Here is an 18,295-nt window from a genome sequence, read left to right as displayed (position 1 = left end):
ACTTGTTGTTTTAAGCTGTTTAGTCATCTTCTAGGCGACATAAGCGGCAAATAAATTTGAATAAAGTGAAACTTTTCAGGACGAACCAGACACTTAAGCTAGCAGCAAGTAAGACGTTTGTTGTTGTGGCCTGATGTGTGAATTCAAAGACCCAGACAAACACACAACAATGACCACACTGGGTTACCCCAAGGAGGTGCGTTTTTCCAAGGTCCGTTTTTCGATTTTGCCAGGCATGAAACACACACAGAACAACACTCCAAAGTGCCATTTTTTAATTTATGAAGACAGCTTACCAAGCAAGCCATAAAAGGACCCCGAGGAAGAAACAGGTCGAAGAGAAAATGTGATTTTCATCACACTTGTGCAGTCCAAGCACCTCACAGCCTTTTTCGAGTCACAGCCATTGCTACTTTTTCGAAGAGAAAGATTTTCGGGCCCAATTCTCATCTGTCGTGGCGGCCTCCTTCAGGACCTCCATTATCAAGGCGTTCTGCCGTTGTGAGTCTGAATAATTCTGGCTGGACTCCCGGAATTCCTGCAGGGAGGAAGACGACGTGAGGAAGGCAAACCCCGTTTTGGGGATCTGAATATCACCTGAGGTGGGAAAAGTACTTGTCCTTTGTGATCTCTTCTCCTAACTAGACAGCAAAGATTCTAGTCCTCGTAGTTCTGAATATGATCTTTTAAAGAGGCTAATCCTTGTGGTTCTGCATGGGCAATACTTAGGGTGTTAATCCTCAGGTTTCGGAGTAGAATCCTATTTAAGATGCTAGTCCTTGTGGTTCTTTAATAAGATCTGATCTGAAATGCCAGCTAGGTGTAATGATGAAGGTCTTTTGCCAGAATCATGCAAAGCTTGTTTAATCATGAAAGCCAGATCGGTTATGTTATGGATCTAATGCAGGGTGCTAGTCCTCATAATTTAGAACAAGGTCTTATGCAAGGCATTAGTCCTCATAATTCAGGTTAGGCTCTTTATGTAAGGTGCTAGTCCTCATGTTTTAAAGCTGCTTTCCTCACCTTGCTGATCTTCGCCGAGCGCACCTCGTCGGACGGCCACGCCTGAAAGAGCAACAGAGCCCCGGCGAAGATGCCCACCGCGGTGCCCACCGCCTTGACAACGCGCGACTTGATGGCCATGGCGGGCCGTGGCGACTCTTCCCGGAAGCGGCGAGGGGGACCTGAAGCAGCGCCGGACCACCATAGAGAGCACAAGGGCGCCTGGCCGGAGCGTAAGCTGCTTAAGCTAAAGGAAGAGAAGCTTCTTTCTCGGGGTTGAGCGCCCTCGTGTGGCGGCCTGAGGAAATCTTCCTCTTTTCCCCCTTCTTCAAATGTCCAAGTTTCACGGTTAGAATTTGCCTTCAGGTTGTTGTGCATACGTGGGTCTCTCAACCTTGGCAACTTGGAAAAGAGATAGACTTCCCAGAATCCTCCAGGCAGCATGTCCACCCATCTTGAAGCAGGCTGGCTGGGGAATTCTGGGAGTTGGAGTCCAACCATCTTCACTCAGCTTCTTGCACAGACAATTTCCATGGTGGCTTTCCCTGCAAACTTAAGAGATTTGACCAATGCCTCTTCCCAGACGGGACAAAATTCCAGGTATTTTTTTAAAGAAATAAAAGTGGAATCATATGTGCGCCTGCCTCTTCCTCTTCCTCAGAAGCACAGATATGCTTTAGAAAGCTGAGGTGGCTGGGGGCTTCTGGGAGTTGAAGTCCAGCCGTGTTGCCTGGGGACTTCTGGGAGCTGAAGTCTTCAAGTGGCTGAGTTGACAAACCCTGCCTTAAGCAACTTGTCTTAAGCTGGGGAAGGATCAAACCCTCCGAAATAAGAGATATTATCCACACCCCAGGCGGTCAAGGCTCATCCCCGCCCCCCCCCCCCCCCCCCGGCCTCCATGAGATTACCTTACATTTCCCTGAGCTTCTTAGCTCTCACTGAAATTTCCATGAGCTCAGAAGGAGATTAGTAATCTGGGCATCGTCCACTGGCCCTTTGGGCTTCACTTCGGATGGTGATTCCAGCCCTGATTCGTCCCCAGCCTTCCCTCCTTCCGCTTTCCCCGTCTGGTTATCCAACCGAGGCCGAAGGATGAGCTGCCGTTAGTGACCGCGTCTCCTTCGGCTTCCAAAAGTTAGGAGCCAAGAAAAGGTAAACAATATATGGAGAACTAAAACGAGGAGGTGGGAAGCTTGGGATCAAAAGGTAAAGCTGCTGGAATTCATTCATCTCCCTTTCTCCCCCTCCTCCTCCCCTCCGGTTTCTCTGGCTTTGTCAAACTGGAAGATGGTTATGTTTGAACGTTGAGGAGGGTCTTGATGATCTCCCTTAACCAGGTATGGGGTTCTGGGTGGCTTTCTTGCAGACGTTTTATTACCAAAGTAGGTGACGTCATCAGTGCTAGATGGGAGTGGGGTTCGTGGGGAGGAGGAGGAAGACGACGATGACTGTGGGCTCCTTGGTGCTCTTTTGCAGATGTTTCATGACCCAACTAGGTAATGCCATCAGTGAAAGAAGGGGAGTGGGGGATGCAGAGAGGAGGAGGGCAACAACTGTGAGATCTTTGGTGCTCTCTGAGCTTGGTGGTTTTCTTGCAGACGTTTCATGACTCAACTAGGTAACATCATCAGTGCTAGAAGGGAGAAGGAGGAAGGGGAGAATTGTGGGGTCCTTGGTGTTCTCTGAGCTTAGTGGTTTTCTTGCAGATGTCTCATGACCCAACTAGGTAACATCATCAGTGCTAGAAGGGAGTAGGGAGAATCAGGAGGAGGAGAAGGAAGAGGAGGAGGAGGGAACTGGAGGATCCTTGGTGCTCTCGGAGCTTGGTGGTTTTCTTGCAGACGTTTCATGATCCAACTAGGTAACATCATCAGTGGAAGGAGGCAGAGGGCTTTGCTCTCTGTTTATATATTCTCTGGCCAGCTGTCCCCTGTTAAGATTGAACCACGCCACAAAGATCTGGCTGACCTTCTCCTCCTGCTCCAAGATGACCTTGGCAAGAGGCCGGAAGCCTCCTGAGATATCAATCCAGACATTTATCTCTCAGCCACTAATCCGCCTTCAAAACCCTCCTTTGCTGAAGTGTTTGGGACGACACGCAGCCAAGGGAACCGAGGCCCATCTTGATTCCGGATGCAGCTTGACACGAATGGACCATGACTTCCATCCTCCCCAGCCAGCAGCCGGGGTACGGTAGGAGGAGAGCCGGCGACAGCAAATATTGTCTCCGATGGATTGAGAGATGCTATTTCTTTCCCGGTCTTTTTTGCATTTTTAACCTCCGTTTTGAGCTGCGAACTGCCCAAAACGCAAGATAGATGCTGTCCTCGCTTTAGTGACCGCCTCGTTTCACGACCGCGTGCGCGGAGGGACGAAAGGTGCTGAAAGAGTTCACTTTGGTGAACTGGTCCCTCCCGTCGACGACCTTCGTGGGTCTGTCGAGCCGAGGAAAAAAGCTGAACTCCAGTCCTGGGCACGGCTGCGGTTTCATCTTACTGACCGCTTCACTTAATGACCAGTCTTGATGGTGGACGCTAAACAAGGGCTGCTTGTGTTTTTGTGCCGCCTCTACAGATGCGAACATGATGGAAAAGGTCCAGAAGAGAAAGAATCCCACGCCTTCAGCTGAGGAAAATGCTCCTTATCAGAAGCAGGTGTCGGATTCGAATCCAGTGCCGAGCGGCGAGTCGGATTTAAACTCCAACCAAGAAATGCAGTGGAGCTTGGCCAAAGAAGTCTGCACCAGCTCCGATCCTTCCCTCAGCAGGCAGGTAAGTCTCAGGCCGCGTCTCGGAATTGCGAGATCCCGATCCATCCCCTTTGCTTTCGCAGCTCATTCGTGGCCTCCTCAGCACAGGTGTCGATTCCCACGCAAATCTTGGGCTAGGGGGAGGCAGTTCAGTCTAGTGGTTAAAGCTCCAGGCTAGAAAGTGGGAGACTGGGAGTTCTAGTCCCACCTTAGGGACTGAAAATTGGCTGGGTGACTTTGGGCCGATCACCAGGAGACTGGGAGTTCTAGTCCCACTTTAGGTATGAAAGCCAGCTGGGTGACTTTGGGCCGATCACCAGGAGACTGGGAGTTCTAGTCCCTCCTTAGGCATGAAAGCCGGCTGGGTGACTTTGGGCCGAACACCAGGAGACTGGGAGTTCTAGCAACTCTGCTCTCAGGTTGATCCCATTGGTGGGGTTTTTTTTCTTCTCCCCAGGCCTTTCTGACTCCCCCGCAAGATCTTGGATGGGATCTGTCGAAGAGTCCTCCCCTGGACACAGGCTTTCCCTGCGGAGACAGGTCCTCTTCTCAGGACCACCCGGAGCTCCTGGGCAAGGCCGAAAGGCTTTCGGGGGGCTTCACGGAGCCGGAGCGGTGGCCTTGCGAGAGGGCTCCTCGCGAAGGTCTCGTCTTTGAGAAGACCCGGCTGCCCTCCATCGTGGTGGAGCCCAGCGAAGGGAGCGATGGGGAGAGCGGGGAGCTCCTGTGGCCTCCGGAGGACTTCCCATCGCTGGAAGGGGAGGAGCCCGACAAGTTCCTGGCCGACGGGGAAGAGGAGGAACTGGAGGCTGGTGAGCTCAGGGTTGGGAGAACTGGTTGGGTCTGCCTTGACGTCATCTTGGGTCGTTTGGGTAGCTGGTTGGCCACTGTTGTGCTAGGATCCTTAGGAAGCTTATCCAGATGTTATCCCAGGAAGCTCCTCCAGGTGCTCCTGGAAAAGCCCTTCCAGATGTACATGTGAATCTCCTCCAGATGTTCCTGGGTTGATCCCAAGTGGTTTGGGGGGCTCTAATATAACGCTGCGTAACGATCCTTAACCTCTGGCCTCCTATTTTTACATCATCATCATCATTAATCATTAGTATTATTATATTATTATTAATCATTATTAATCATTAATAATAATAATCATCATTATTAATATTAATCAATTATTATTGTTATTGTTATTATTGTTATTATTGTTATTATTGTTATTATTATTATTATTATTATTATTATTATTATTATTATTATTATTATTATTATTATTATTTTAGGGTTTTCCTCTTTTGAAAACGACGTGGAAGATCTCTTACTGTAAAACCTGGAGCTTTATCCTGGGATCGACGGGATGCGCCGATATCTTCCTAACCTCTTATAAACCAGAACCAGGATGGGAAACCTGGTTCCCAGTAGCACCGAGTCAATGTGGAGATTGTGGAGGAGGGTTCCCCCCCCCTCTATTTTGGCCTCGTTCTTATTCACCAAACTCCGACACCAGTCCTACGTCGTAAGCCGAGAGCTGCTTGGAAAGACTGACACCCGCACGCAAATATTCCCGCACATTCGCCGCCCCTCGTGTTTGATTCAGCGGCGTAACCGTCGGGAGGATAACCCCGCAAGGAATTTAGCTGATCGGGGAATAAAATCACGGCGGTTGCATTTCGTGAAACTTCTTCTCAACGCGGAATGGATCTTGGGCTCCGGCTTGAAAATGTGTGGCATTCGACTAAGAAAACGGGAAAATGGGAACCGTGTTGCGACAGCTAGGAAGTTATAGACGTACTGGGCTCTAACTAATAATAATCATCATAAATAATAATTTGTATTAATTGAATATGCTTGTAGGTCGTCCAATTCTGAAGGACGCTGAATGGCTTTCCTAACAATTTACTAAAGAAATAAATCACAACAAAATCAAAAGATGGCAGCTTTTTTTTTATTTAAAAAAAACACATCCCTGTCTCCTCAAATCTAGAACAGCGGCCAATATTTGCATTTGAAATTCAAGAATAACCACTAACCGTCGTATTGACTTGGTCGTTTCCTGCCGTTTTGGAAACGAGCTTTTACGGCTTTCGTGGTCTGCCCGAAGGAAGCCAACTGTAAAAAAAATAAAAATAATTGCTTGTGTTTGTGGTGTTCCTTTGCACAAAAGGGGAAATCTGAGAATCCAGATCAAGAAAATCTATTTTATTATGTATGTATGTATGTATGTATGTATGAATGATCCAGCATAATTCTGGAACGCCTCAAGCAATTTCAACCAAACTTAGTACACAGATAACTACCCTCTGGAAACAAAGACACCCCTAGTGTCTGTGTGTGTTCCAGCATAACTCTGAAACGCCTGGGCTGTTAAGCACAGCGAGTGTGGCATCCTAGAGTGGCAATTGTTTGTGATGTTAGTTCCTCCGCAGCTTCCTCTGGAAAGCCAGCCGTGAATGTTTGCCCTCTAGTGGACGAATGGGGAAGCGCCTGATGGATTTAGGGCAAAGTGCCAGGATCGTAGACAGGGCGGGAAAGAGGAGCGCATGGGAGGGGAAGGGAGAGGGCAAGGACGATGGGCATGGGAGTAGGGGGAAAAAGGCCTGTCTCCTGTCAGACAAACACTTCAACGTCTATAAATACCCGGGGAGCGCTAGGTTATCAGCTAGTAAACAATGAAAATGAAAAAATGAACCACCTCTAAACGACTGGAGTGTGTGATAAAAGATAAATGGGTGTTGTAAGTTATGTCTGTTGTTAAATTTCACTCAATGATGGATTCCTCGGAGACTTGGAGGGCTGCCCCACATCTGATGGGTCTGGAGCTTTGAGGCGGAGGGTGTAAGCATAATACGAGATGCCGCTAACGTTGGCGATCTCCTTGACGTTGATGTTGGCCCCGCTGGCCGTTTCCAGGAACGGCACCCTGGCATCCGGATCCTCGTCGGAGATCTGGACGAGGCACCCCTCCGGCCTCAGGACTCGTAGACACTCGGACACTAAGCGTTTTGCTCGCTGCGGGTCTCCCCGTAGGACCGAATCGCAGGTCCCTTTGTCGAGAACTAAGTGGAAAGACCCCGAAGCAAAGAGGCGGGAGAGCTGAGTGGCGTCGCCCAGGTGGCACTCCAGCTCGGATCGCGGGTGGCGTGGCGGAGAGCTGTCCCGCAACATCTGTGCGAGACATTGGATGGCTGCGGAGGAAAAATCCAGACAAGAGACGTGAAGCTTGACGGGCGAGTGCTGGTAGAGCTCCAAGCCCAAGGACGAAGCGCCGCAGCCGACATCTAAGACCCGTGTTCGGCCAGAGGGCAGCCCCCCAAGAACGGAGCCGAGAAACGTTGAGATCTCTTTGTAGCCAAAGAACCAGTCAAATGGATGGGGAGGTCCGTTTTTCTCCCTCCGGGCGTAGAAGCGATCCCAAGCTTCACACTGGTCCATATTCCAAAGCAGATCGTCTGCAAAGATGGGGTGGGGGGTGGGATGGAGAGAAATGGAAGTTGCTCACCCTCAACCTGAGATGCGTGCTGACATTTTCCTTCCTTTTGGGGGGGTGCAGAGAAGAGGATTAGGGGGCTGGAGGCTAAAGTGTCTAAAGAACGGTGTCAGGAATTGGGTTTGTCTAGTCGAGGGAAAAGAAGGACTAGGGGTGACGTGATAGCAGCTTTCCAATATTTGAGGGGCGGCCCCAAAGAGGAGGGGAGTCAACCTATTCTCCAAGCCCCCTTAAGGCAGGACAAGAAGAGAAAGACGGAGACGAATCAAGGAGAGAAGCGACCTGGAATTAAGGAGAAATTTCCTAGCGGTGAGAATAATTAAACAGTGGAACTGCTTGCCACCAGAAGTAAAAACTGGACGTTTTTAAAAAGAGACTGGGCAACGATTTGTCTGAAACGGGATAGGGTTTCCTGCCCAAGAAGGGGGTTGGACTAGAAGACCTCCAAGGTCCTTTCCAACTCTGCTATTCTGATTTTAAAAAGGAAGTACATTTGCATATAAATGGCCCTGTGGTTCCTGGATTGTTCTGTCTTTGAAATGTAATTAAAATACCCTTCAGCAATGACATACAATTTTGCTTGAGGGGGATGCAGTTTTCACACACCGAAACCCACTGAATTAACCCAAAGATATGAAGCAGTAAACAATCAAACAACTGACGATTTCTGACAATTAGAACAGTGCAGAAAAAAGTTCGAAGAGCAAAGCATGCAGGATAAAAAAATATCTAACTTTTCCTGGTTGTCTTCTTCATCCTGATCCTTCTGTAATAATAAAATCAATAAAATGATATAATATAAAACAAAATAAAGGAATAATAAAATAAAATGAACAAAATAATAAAAATAAAATCCATAAAATAGTATAATATAAAATAAAGTAATCATAAAATCAATAAAATAATACAATGAAATAATAATATAATAAAATCAATAAAATAAAATAATAAAATAAAATCAATAAAATAATATAAACAACATAAAATAATAAAATAATCATAAAATCAACAAAATAGAATAAGACAATGAAATAATATAATAAAATCAATAAAATAAAATAATAAAATGAAATGAAATGAAACAATATAAATCAAAATAAATAATAATCATAAAATCAACAAAATAGAATAAGACAATGAAATAATATAATCCTAAAATCAATAAAAAAATAATAAAATGAAATAAAACAATATAAATCAAAATAAAATCATAAAGTAATCATAAAATCAATAAAATAAAATAATACAATGAAATCAATAAAATAATATAACATAAAACAAAACAAAATAATAAACGAAAGTATTAATAAAATCAACAAAATAAAGTAAAAATAATAATTACTTTGTTAATTTATTAAAATAAAATACTCAAACAAAATAACAAAAGAAATATAAATAAAGATAAATAATAAAATGATAAATTAAGGTAAGCTAAGCTAATAAAATCAAATAAACAATTGCCGTAGATTAAACTAAACTAAGCTACTAAGCTAAACTACTAAACTAAACTCAACATCATAACGCCTGTCTCTTGAACTTCCTCCACCTGTCCATGCAGAAAAAGGAGCGAAGGACGCAGGGACGGTTTGAAGGGGGATCCAGAGTCCGAAGGGAGATCTGTTCAGCCGGGGGATTTTTGCAAACGCCTTCCTGGCTGCCATCTTCCCGCGGAAAGGAGGAAAGGACGCCTTAAGGAGGAGCTAAGGCGGAAAAGCAGAATGCAAAAAATAAATAAATAAAGGGCTCAGCCCACACCCCTCCCTTTCCTTGCACCCTTTTTAAAAATCTCCTCCCAAGCAATTAAAACAGGATCAAAGGTTTTTTTTCCCACCACCCCCCTCTCTCTCTCCCCGCCTGTCAAGCTGGAACAACAAAGGTGACATTCAAAAAGGATTTTGTGGATCTAAACGCTCACGGATCATCCATCCTCCACTTGCAACGTTGCAAACCAAAGATAATGCAATGTTTTGTTTTCATTTTAATTTTGGGAAGCTGGTGAAATGCTGATTCGGCTCTTCCAAAGGAGGGGGAATAAAAGGACAGATTTCTTTAAGCTGGCGGGTGATTTTGGTAGAGCTCTGAAGCCATTAAAAAAGTGGATTTCCTTGGTGGGTTTTCCAGGGCAGGTTTTGTGCGTGTGTGTGTGTGTTGTTGTTTTTTAACGGATTTGAGAAAGAGAAATGACAGGTGTGGAAAAAAATAAAATAAAATTGGGACCTTAAAGCCTTTTGAAGCCACTGCTCGATGGAGAACCCCTTCCTGGCCTAAGATCCTGTTTATATTGGGCATTTTAACCCACTCCCCAATTTAGTCTCCCTTCCTACCCCTAAACTGGATCCTTTTAGGATTTATTACAGTTAAAGCCTTTTTTAACCCTCTCCAGAATTTAGCCCCTCTTCCTGGCATTAAGACTGGATCCTTTGATGACCTCTTAAGGCATTGAAAGACTTTTAAACCCACTCCCCAATTTAGCCCCCCTTCCTACTCTTAAACCGGATCTTTTTAGGATTTATTGCACTATAACCCTTTTTTAACCCACTCCCCAATTTAGCCCCCCCCCCCGTTCCTGGCATTAAGACTGGATCCTTGATGACCTCTTAAGGCATTGAAAGATTTTAACACACTCCCCAACTTAGCCCTCCTTCCTACCCCTAAACAGGATCCTCATATGATCTATTAGGCATAGATAACCTCATCCACCCATCATCATAAACTACATGCCCACCTAACACAGGACTTGCACATGGGTGCAAATATTGAGAGGCAGAGGCTGCAGCCAGATCCCAGGGCCTCTCAGTGGATCTCCCCACAAGATTCCAAGTCAAGATCTATTTTTTGACCAGTGAGATTCCTCCCAAGGGGAGGTGCACCGTTCCTGGAGGTACTGCAATACCAGGCCGATGCTTGGAGTGGACGGAGCAAGCCCCTATTCCATCTCCCAGTTCCAAAAATCCATTTAATATGTAGTCCTCAAATAGAGGACATATCAGATATTAAACTGATAAGAACAGATACTACACTTGATCTTAGCCAAAAGGCCGAGAAGCGATACTGGAGCCAGGCGGATGAGGCCTGAGACTCCCATGAGGAGGATCCTCCAGGTTTTGGGGAGCAGGACTGGGTTGCAAAGAGATCCCAAGGGATCAATTCGGCCCAGGGATTGGCTTCAGCTGGACTGCAACAGAATCTCCCGTGGGGGGATTTGGGGGTGAAAAGGGGGGTTCTCTCGCCCCTCTGTGCGTTTCCCATCATGCCAGCTGGCTGTCCGGGTGGCCATTGGTGGAGCATTTGCATAGAGTGAGTCAGCCCCTCCTTCACTCTCCTCCCCTGTCATTCCTCAGCTGGCCGAGGGGGGCTCTAGCACCCCCCCCCCCCACCTGCAAAAGGCGCCTGGAGGGCAGAGATGGGCTGGGGGGGGGGTGAGTGGGACCCGGGGCTCTGCTGCGGCCTCTCCAGACGGGACCCACCAGCCCAGCATGATGGGCCCAGATGTCCTCTTCCCCCTTCGTGGCTCTGTGGGGTCTTGAATTACCGAGGGGAGAGGGGGGTTGCGGCAGGATGTGTTTGGGGAGGGAAGAGGAAGGAGGAAGGAGGAGGAAGGAAAAAAGGAGCGAGAGAGAGAAAGAAAAAGAAAGAAAAAGAAAAGAACGGGAGGAAGGAAAGATGGAGGGAGGGAAGGAGGGAAGGCAGGGAAGAAGGAAAGAGGGAGGGAGGAAGGAAGGAAAAAGAAGGGAGGAAAGGATGAAAGGAAAAGGGAGAAAAGAGAGAGGGAGGGAAGGTAGGAAGAGGAAGGAAAAAGGGAAAGGAAGGCAAGAAGGAAGGAAGGAAGGAAAAGAATGGAGGGAGAAAAGAGGGAGGGCGGAAATAAGGAAGGAAGGAAAAAGAAGGGAGGAAAGGATGAAAGGAAGGAAAAGGGAGAAGAGAGAGAGGGGGAGGGTACGTAGAGAAAAGAAGGAAAGAGGAAAAGAAAGGAAGGAGGGAGGGAGGAAACGATGGCTGGATGGAAGGAAGGAAAAGATGGAGGGTTGGATGGAAGATAGAAAGAAAAGTCGGAAGAAAGGAATGAAAAAGAAGGGAGGAAGGAGAGGGAGGAAAGGAAGGATAAGGTAGAAAAGAGAGGAGGAGGGTGGGTAGGAAGATCAAGGAAGGAAGAAGAGCAGAATGGAGGGAGAGAGCAAGGAAAGAAGGAAAAGAAAGAAAAAAGAAAGGAGGGAGGAAGGAAGGAGGCAGGCAACGAAAGAAAGGAAGGAGGAAAAGGAAAGGAGAAAGAAAAGGGGAGAGGAAGGAAAAGGGGAAAAAGAAAGGAAGGCAGGAAAGAGCCAAGGAAACACAGCATCTCAACTTGGCATCTCTTCCAAGATTCCCCCCTTGTTCCATTTGTTATTTTAAATTATTTTTAAAATAGTTTTTAATCCCAGATTAAAGCATCTCCATCCCAAAGCATCTAGAATTGATGGGGGGCTTTTTTTTAATCTCCCCCCCTCCCCTTCTCTTGCTTTGCAAAAAACTCCTCCCGATTTTGCAAAACTCCAATGCGGCCAGCAGGGGGCAGAATTGTGTGTGTCGCCATGCTGCCCCCGAGTGGTTCTCCAGAGATTCGTCACACCTTAACGTGCTCATCCAAGGGAAACTGACAGGGGAAATCGCAGCTCCCCTCGAGGTTGGCCTGGCAGCTTTTAATTATCTTTGCAAGATTAACTCATCCCCGCTTGCTATAAATACAGTTTTAATTACCGCCGGCAGAAGTTTGTTGGGGCAGATAAAAAGGCATCCTTAGCGGGGTGGGAAAAATGGCTGGAAACACCAGGAGGAGTGGGAGGAGGTTGGGTCTCCAACATCTGGCAGGAGAAGCCGGAAGAGACGCATCCTGAAGGGAAAAAGAAAACCCTGAATAAATGTGAAAAGAAAAAAAAATAAACATAAAAAAAAACAACAACCCAACATCTCAAAATTAAATCAGCAGCTAAACGCTAAAACGAACAAGCGACTCGGAATGAAATCAAGAAGCAAAAATGCACAGACTGGCTTAAAATAAAATTTAAAAAAAAAATCAAACTCACAGCTGACGTGAAATAAATGAAAAATAAAATAAAACAACTCCAAAATTACACAAAGGAGTGATAAATCAAATCAACAGACATGAACAAACAAACAGGAAATAAACAAGTAAAAATGTGAGTTTACGTTTAAGGGGGGGGGGGAAACCAGCATCACCCACCCCTTAAAACCCATCCTGGTTTATACGTCTTTAAAACTTACAAACTCAGCTTGTTTTTTTAATACAGTATAACAACAACAAAACATTTTTGAATGTTCAGTTGACTGAGTTTCGTGTTTAATGAATAAAGTATAATAATAATAATACTCTAAATTGCTCTTAAATACGGTATTATTATGTTTAATGAATAAAAGTTAATAATAATAATAATAAGCTGATCTGCTCATAAATACATTATTATTATTATTATTATTATTATTATTATTATTATTAACTTTTATCTATTAAACAACAATAAGTTTTCATTCTTAAATACGGTATTATAATTATTGTTTTGGTTAATGAATAATAGTTAATAATAATAATCTAAATTGCTCTTAAGTACAGCATTAGTATTATTATTATGTTTAATGAATAAAAGTTAATAAAATAATAAAAAACAAAACAAAATAATAATGAAATAATAAAATAATAAAATAGAATAGTAAATAAAATAATAATAAAACAAATAATGAAATAATAAAATAAAATAATGAAATAATAATAAAATAATAGAATAATAAAATAAAACAATAATACAATAATAAAACAGTAAAACAATAAAATAATATAGAATAATAAAATAAAACAATAAAATAATATTAATGCCGTATTTAAGAAGGAATTTATTCATAAGACTCTCCACCCAATTCCCCACCCCGCTTCTTTTTTTCCTTTCCAATGACAAACCAAGTTGCTAGGCCTCAACGAGGACGAAAGCCAACGCGGAAAGCGACGGCGACGCCTGGCGGGCAGAGGAGGGAAGGAGGGGGGCGTGGCTTAGCCTACCGCCGCCCTCCGATTGGCCGGAGTCGGTCCTTTGTTCTCAACCGCCCCTCCCGCCGTTGCTAGGCGACGGCCCAAACAAAAACCCGGCAAAGCCGCGATGGCAACGCATTTCAGCTCGGGGCAGGTGAGAAAGGGGGGCGTCCCCCAATTCCCCCCCCGCCCCAAATTTAGGGGTGGGGTGGGGATTAAATGCATGATGGGGGGGGGAAGGCCAGCATCAGGGCAGAGGGGGAGCCTCCCTGCCCCATAGCACCTGCAAGATAGGTTGGACTACAACTCCCATCGCGAGTTTGGAGGTGCAGAGAAATGCTGGGGACTACAAATCCCATGCAGCGGAGCGCAGAAATGGGAGGGGGGGAATTCTACAGGAGGGATCGTCTCACCTCCTCCCACCATTTTAACCTCTTGATCGCAAATTCCAAGGGGAACAAAAGTTTTTTCCCCCCCCCAATACAAAGAGAATAAAATAAAACAAAATATTATTTATTTATTTGGGGGGGGGTGTTTTAAAATTCTATTTTCCTGCTACAAATCGACCCCACCTTCCCCCCCCCCAACAGGTTCTGCCCCTATTTTCATCCCGTTTTGGCCTGTTCCCACATTATACACACACACACACACACAAATGGATATATTGATTTATTAGATCAATATATAGCTCAATATAGAATAAATACATTGATATATCGATCGATTGCTTTCTATATTTTCATTCCCCAACCCTCCCGCTTGGTTTTCCAGTACGAAGATGCCTATAACCCACGGAATTTGCAAAGCTGGAGTCTTCCCAAGGTTACTAAAGCGGTGAGTTGCTTTGAAGACACCCCCCCTCCAAAAAAAAACCTATTTTGGGTTCACACGACCTTCTAAATCCTGGATGTAGCCAACTGGGGTTGTCAGAACACGTCCCGTGGAGTTTGTTGGCGCTTTGCGTGTCCTGTGGACTCGCAGAATTGGGGCATCCTGAAAATATTAGCGGATCTTCAAAATGGATTGAAATTCTAAATTTCCTCCTTTTTCTTGAGAAAAAAAAAAGGCTGCCCTTCCTTTCAAGTTTAGGCCTTGCTTGAATTTAGGGACCAAGCCCCATTTTGAGTTTTGAAATCGCTGCAGTCGTTAAGTAAATCTTGCAGTCGTTAAGTGAATCACGCAGTCGTTAATCAGGCTTCCCCCCCCCCCACCTCACCCGTTCACTTTGCTGTTTGGAAGCTGTTTGGGAAGCTCCTGCAACTACTGCAAATCTCTGCCAGTTGCCAAAAGTCCAATATTTGATCATGTAAACAGTAACAGAGTTGGAAGGGACCTTGGAGGTCATCTAGTCCAACCCCCTGCTCAAGCAGGAGACCTGTACTAGGGATTCGGACCGCCGAACTGCCGAGCTTGCCAATCGACAAGCTCAGTGTCTTAGCCACTGAGCCGCCTAGTCAGGACTGTGACTGTGAGGGAAACGCTACGACGGACGTAAGTGTGAGGACCGGCTCTAAGTCACTTTTTTCTAAGGCTAAATTGTGAATGTAATCTATAAAATAAATGATAAATGTGTAGCATTTGTAAAAAACAAGTGTGTCTGTTCTCGGCCCTTGGTTCCATTTCTTGTGTCTTGATTATATTACATATTTTAATTGTTTATCTACTTCGAGTCAAGTTTTGTAAAGTTCCCCCCCCCCCAAAATGTGCTTCGTGTGGGGAAGAGTTTTATGGGATTGTGAGTTTTTGCTTCTGGATGAATATAGGTTCGTGTTAACAATGAACGGGGAGGTTTAAAAACAAGAAGCAGGAAAAGCATTAAATCTTGCCAGATGAAATCTAATGGATGAGTGCATTTTGAATCTTTTTTTTTTATTATTTTTGAAAAGAATGTAGGCAGAGAAGAATAAGAAAGAACAAGAGTAGGATGTCTATTGTGTGCCTTAAATTATCAGAGGCATCTTCGAGATTTCATTTGCTAATGAATAATGCATTTTACATTGTTATTGGATTGTAATTCTAATTCCATTTTATTCTGTTCTATTTCTATTCCTATTCTCTTCTCTATTCTATTTTCTCTTCTGTTTTCTTTTCTCTCTGTTCCATTCCACTCCGTGCTTTCGTTCCATATTTCATCTGCATTATATTGTATTCTGAATTTTATCTTGAATTTTTCCTGTATTTTATCCTGTATTCTGTTCTATTCTACGTATTCAACTGTTCTTTTCCTTTTCCTTTCTCTTTTTTCTCCATCTCCACCATCCTTCACTTCCCTTCCCTTTTCTTCTCTTTTTCCTTTCCTTTCCCTTCCCCTTCTTCTTTCCTTTCATTCTTTCCTTCCCCCTCCCTCCTTTTTTCTTTCTTTCCTTCTTTCTTTCCCTTTTTCCTTCCCTTTCCTTCCTTTTTCCCCTTCCTTTTCCGTTCCTTTCTCTTTTCCCTTTCCTTCCTCCTTTCCTTCCTTCCCTTTCCTTTCCTTTCTCCGTTCCTTTCCTTTCTCTTTCCTTCCACTCACTCTTATTTTTCTCCCTCCAGCATCCTTCAGCCCGGGAAGGGTTTACTCAAATTATAGCCAATGACAGAGGTCACTTGCTACCTTCCATCCCACGCTCTAAGGTGAGCATTCTCTCTTTTTCCTTTCCATCACCATTTGGATTTCGTCCCTTAAAACTGACCGCCTGAGGTCTCACAGCACAGCCTTTAGCTGTTTACAGAATTAATCCAGTTTTCCTTGAGGCTTCATACAACACTCTAAACCCAGGTTTATCAAACACTGGGGGCTGCATTCATGAGACATGCTGGGAGTCCGTCACATTATGGATTCATATAATAATAATAATAATAATAATAATAATAATAAGGGAAGAGCTAAAGAACAGGGGTCGACTTGGGAGTAAGGCCACAGGAGGATGATGAATGGCCCCTCCCAGAGGGAATAAAAGAGGAGCGACTGGGGAGTGGAGTTTGCAGGAGGCCATTAGTTCGCTTAATGAGTTTGTGACTCTCCGAAACTCCTGGCCAAGTTCTGCAGAGATCGGCCTGGCAGCTCTCCAAGCCTGATAAGGTCTGTGACCGTAAATCCTCCCTCGAAAGACTTTGCTGGATGTGAATGAGCAGAATTCAGAGTCAATTAATAAAAGGGTATTTTGTCGGGAGAACAAGTAGTTTGCTTCATGCTCTTGGGAAGCCTCGGTCAGAACAATACATTTCTCACTTAGCGACGTAAATCCTGGGCTCAATTGCCCTAAGTCGAGGACTTGCAAGGCGTGTGAAGGGGCCCCATTTTTTAATCATTGCAGGCAACGTCGGGCCAATGCCAAACCCTGATTTCTACCTTTTTCAACAGGCTTCCCCTTGGGGTACCTATATGACCACTTGGGATATGCCCCTCAAAATCCCGCCGGCCAAGGTCTCGCTCACCTCCCGTTCTATTGACGCGGCCGCCCGGCTCACCGAATGGATGAATAAATCGGCAGCCTTAAGCCAAGCGTGCAACGGATTGTGTCCAGAAATTGTAGGCAAGGTAAATGGCAAAAAGGAGAATATTTCGTAGCTGTGGAGTTGAACTGTGGATGGAGCTCCTTGGTGCTCTCTGAGCTTTGGTGGTTTTCTTGCAGACGTTTCATGACCCTTCTAGGTAACGTCATCAGTGCTAGAAGGGCGGGTTGGGAAGAAGTGGAGGAGGAGGGGGAGGAAGAAGAGGAGGGGAAGAAGAGTGACTGTGGGGTCTTTCCTGCTCTCTGAGCTTGATGGTTTCCTTGCAGATTTTTCATCACCCTACTAGGTAACATCATCAGTCCTAGAAGGGGGGTTGGGAAGAAGAGGAGGAGGGGGGGAGGAAGGGGAGGGGAGGGGAAGAAGAATGACTGTGGGGTCTTTCCTGCTCTCTGAGCTTGATGGTTTCTTTGCAGACATTTCATAACCCAACTAGGTAACATCATCAGAGCTAGAAGGGAGAGGGGTTTGCGAAGAGGGGGAGGATGAAAAGGAGTAAACGAATACTTGCTAAGTCGAGGACTCCCTATATAGGAGATAAGTCTAACGGTTCTCTTCCCCCCACCCTCCCGCAGCCCTCCATCCCCGTGATCAGGGAAGCAGTCTCTAACCACCCCCGGACTTCCGGGAAAACGTCCGAGCGTCCTCTCTCTTCCGGCAAGATGCCGGCCTTCGAAGAAGTCGGCTCCCGGGTAGGGGCTACCCCCAACGGCCCGCTGTCCCGGCAGCCCGGCAGCATGGACCTCCGGCTGAAAGACATCGGTGGGGCCGACGCCCAGGATGCTTACGAGTTGGAGGCCAAGCCACCCCAGGAGAGGAACAGCGACGATATCCCACTGTCACGCCAACCGGGTTGCATGGATCTGCGCCTGAAGGACACCAGTCCCCAGCTGCCCACGTCCAACCGCCCCGGCTCGCGGGAGCCCACCCCGAGGCGGACGATCTCCGCCGAGGCCCCTCCGTCCGGCCGACCCCGGTCCCGGGAAGCGAGGGCCAAAGGCTTAGGGACCCCCGAGCTTTTGTCCCCTTGCCGTCCGGGGTCTCTGGAAGCGAATCCTCGTCCGGGGTCCCTGCAAGTCAACCCTCGGGGTGACCGTTCGCCGGAGGTGTTGCCCCCAAGCCGTCCCCTTACGAAAAGCAGGCAGGGGTTAGAGGTGCCCAAGACGGGAGGTGCCGAACGGAACGCGTCCCGACCCCTTTCCTCTACATAAATCTTCCCGGAAGGCCAGATTTAATAAAAGAAAACAAACAAACAAAAAATCAATTACCAATGCTTAAAAAAAAGAAAAGTGGAAGGCACCAGTGTGTTAAACGCCTTTCCTTCTGTGTTTTTCGTTTCCTTTTTTTTTTTGGTGTGTGGTGGTTTGCGCTCGTCCCCGTTCAGATCCGTCCTCCCACGCCTCACCCCTCTCCATCTCCAAAGTCCCGTTTGTGTCTTCGTAAATTGGCTAAGAGAGCCCACCCCCCGCCCCTCCTAAAAAAAAATATAGCGCCGGTTTTGCTGACTTGCATCTCGCTCGTCCCCGTGCGCGCTCTGGGAAACGGGTCGCCGGTG

General features: G+C 46.0%; 3 protein-coding genes across 4 annotated transcripts; 1 reads left to right on the top strand and 2 right to left on the bottom strand.

The window, feature by feature from the left end:
• Nucleotides 1–260: 260 nt before the first annotated feature.
• LOC309400005 (uncharacterized protein) lies at nt 261–1,380 on the bottom strand (the record flags this gene model as incomplete). The annotated part of the gene is made up of 2 exons (XM_081968305.1): nt 261–538; nt 1,024–1,380. The coding sequence occupies 2 exons, from the start codon at nt 1,378–1,380 to the stop codon at nt 410–412; spliced, it is 486 nt and encodes a 161-aa protein (XP_081824431.1). The 3' UTR covers nt 261–409.
• Nucleotides 1,381–5,675: 4,295 nt separating this feature from the next.
• On the bottom strand, nt 5,676–12,109 carry CSKMT (citrate synthase lysine methyltransferase). 2 transcript variants are annotated; one of them, XM_081968270.1, is made up of 3 exons: nt 11,970–12,109; nt 8,782–8,935; nt 5,676–7,197 (listed from the first exon to the last, which is right to left on the bottom strand). In XM_081968270.1, the coding sequence occupies exons 2-3, from the start codon at nt 8,894–8,896 to the stop codon at nt 6,500–6,502; spliced, it is 813 nt and encodes a 270-aa protein (XP_081824396.1). In that variant the 5' UTR covers nt 8,897–8,935; nt 11,970–12,109; the 3' UTR covers nt 5,676–6,499. The 2 variants fall into 2 exon arrangements, with proteins under 2 accessions (XP_081824396.1, XP_081824397.1); XM_081968271.1 differs by lacking the exon at nt 11,970–12,109 and having other exon boundaries at nt 8,750–8,858.
• Nucleotides 12,110–13,348: 1,239 nt separating this feature from the next.
• On the top strand, nt 13,349–18,204 carry CFAP126 (cilia and flagella associated protein 126). Its single transcript, XM_081968244.1, has 5 exons — nt 13,349–13,405; nt 14,023–14,085; nt 15,781–15,861; nt 16,592–16,768; nt 17,316–18,204. The coding sequence occupies exons 1-5, from the start codon at nt 13,379–13,381 to the stop codon at nt 17,949–17,951; spliced, it is 984 nt and encodes a 327-aa protein (XP_081824370.1). The 5' UTR covers nt 13,349–13,378; the 3' UTR covers nt 17,952–18,204.
• The last annotated feature ends 91 nt before the right edge of the window (nt 18,205–18,295 follow it).

This window comes from Natrix helvetica, assembly GCF_964273705.1.
Source record: "Natrix helvetica genome assembly, chromosome: 16".
In the NCBI taxonomy this organism is placed as follows: Eukaryota; Metazoa; Chordata; class Lepidosauria; order Squamata; family Natricidae; genus Natrix; species Natrix helvetica.
Note: the sequence above shows the minus strand (reverse complement) of the source record. Positions and strands in the feature narration are given on the sequence as shown.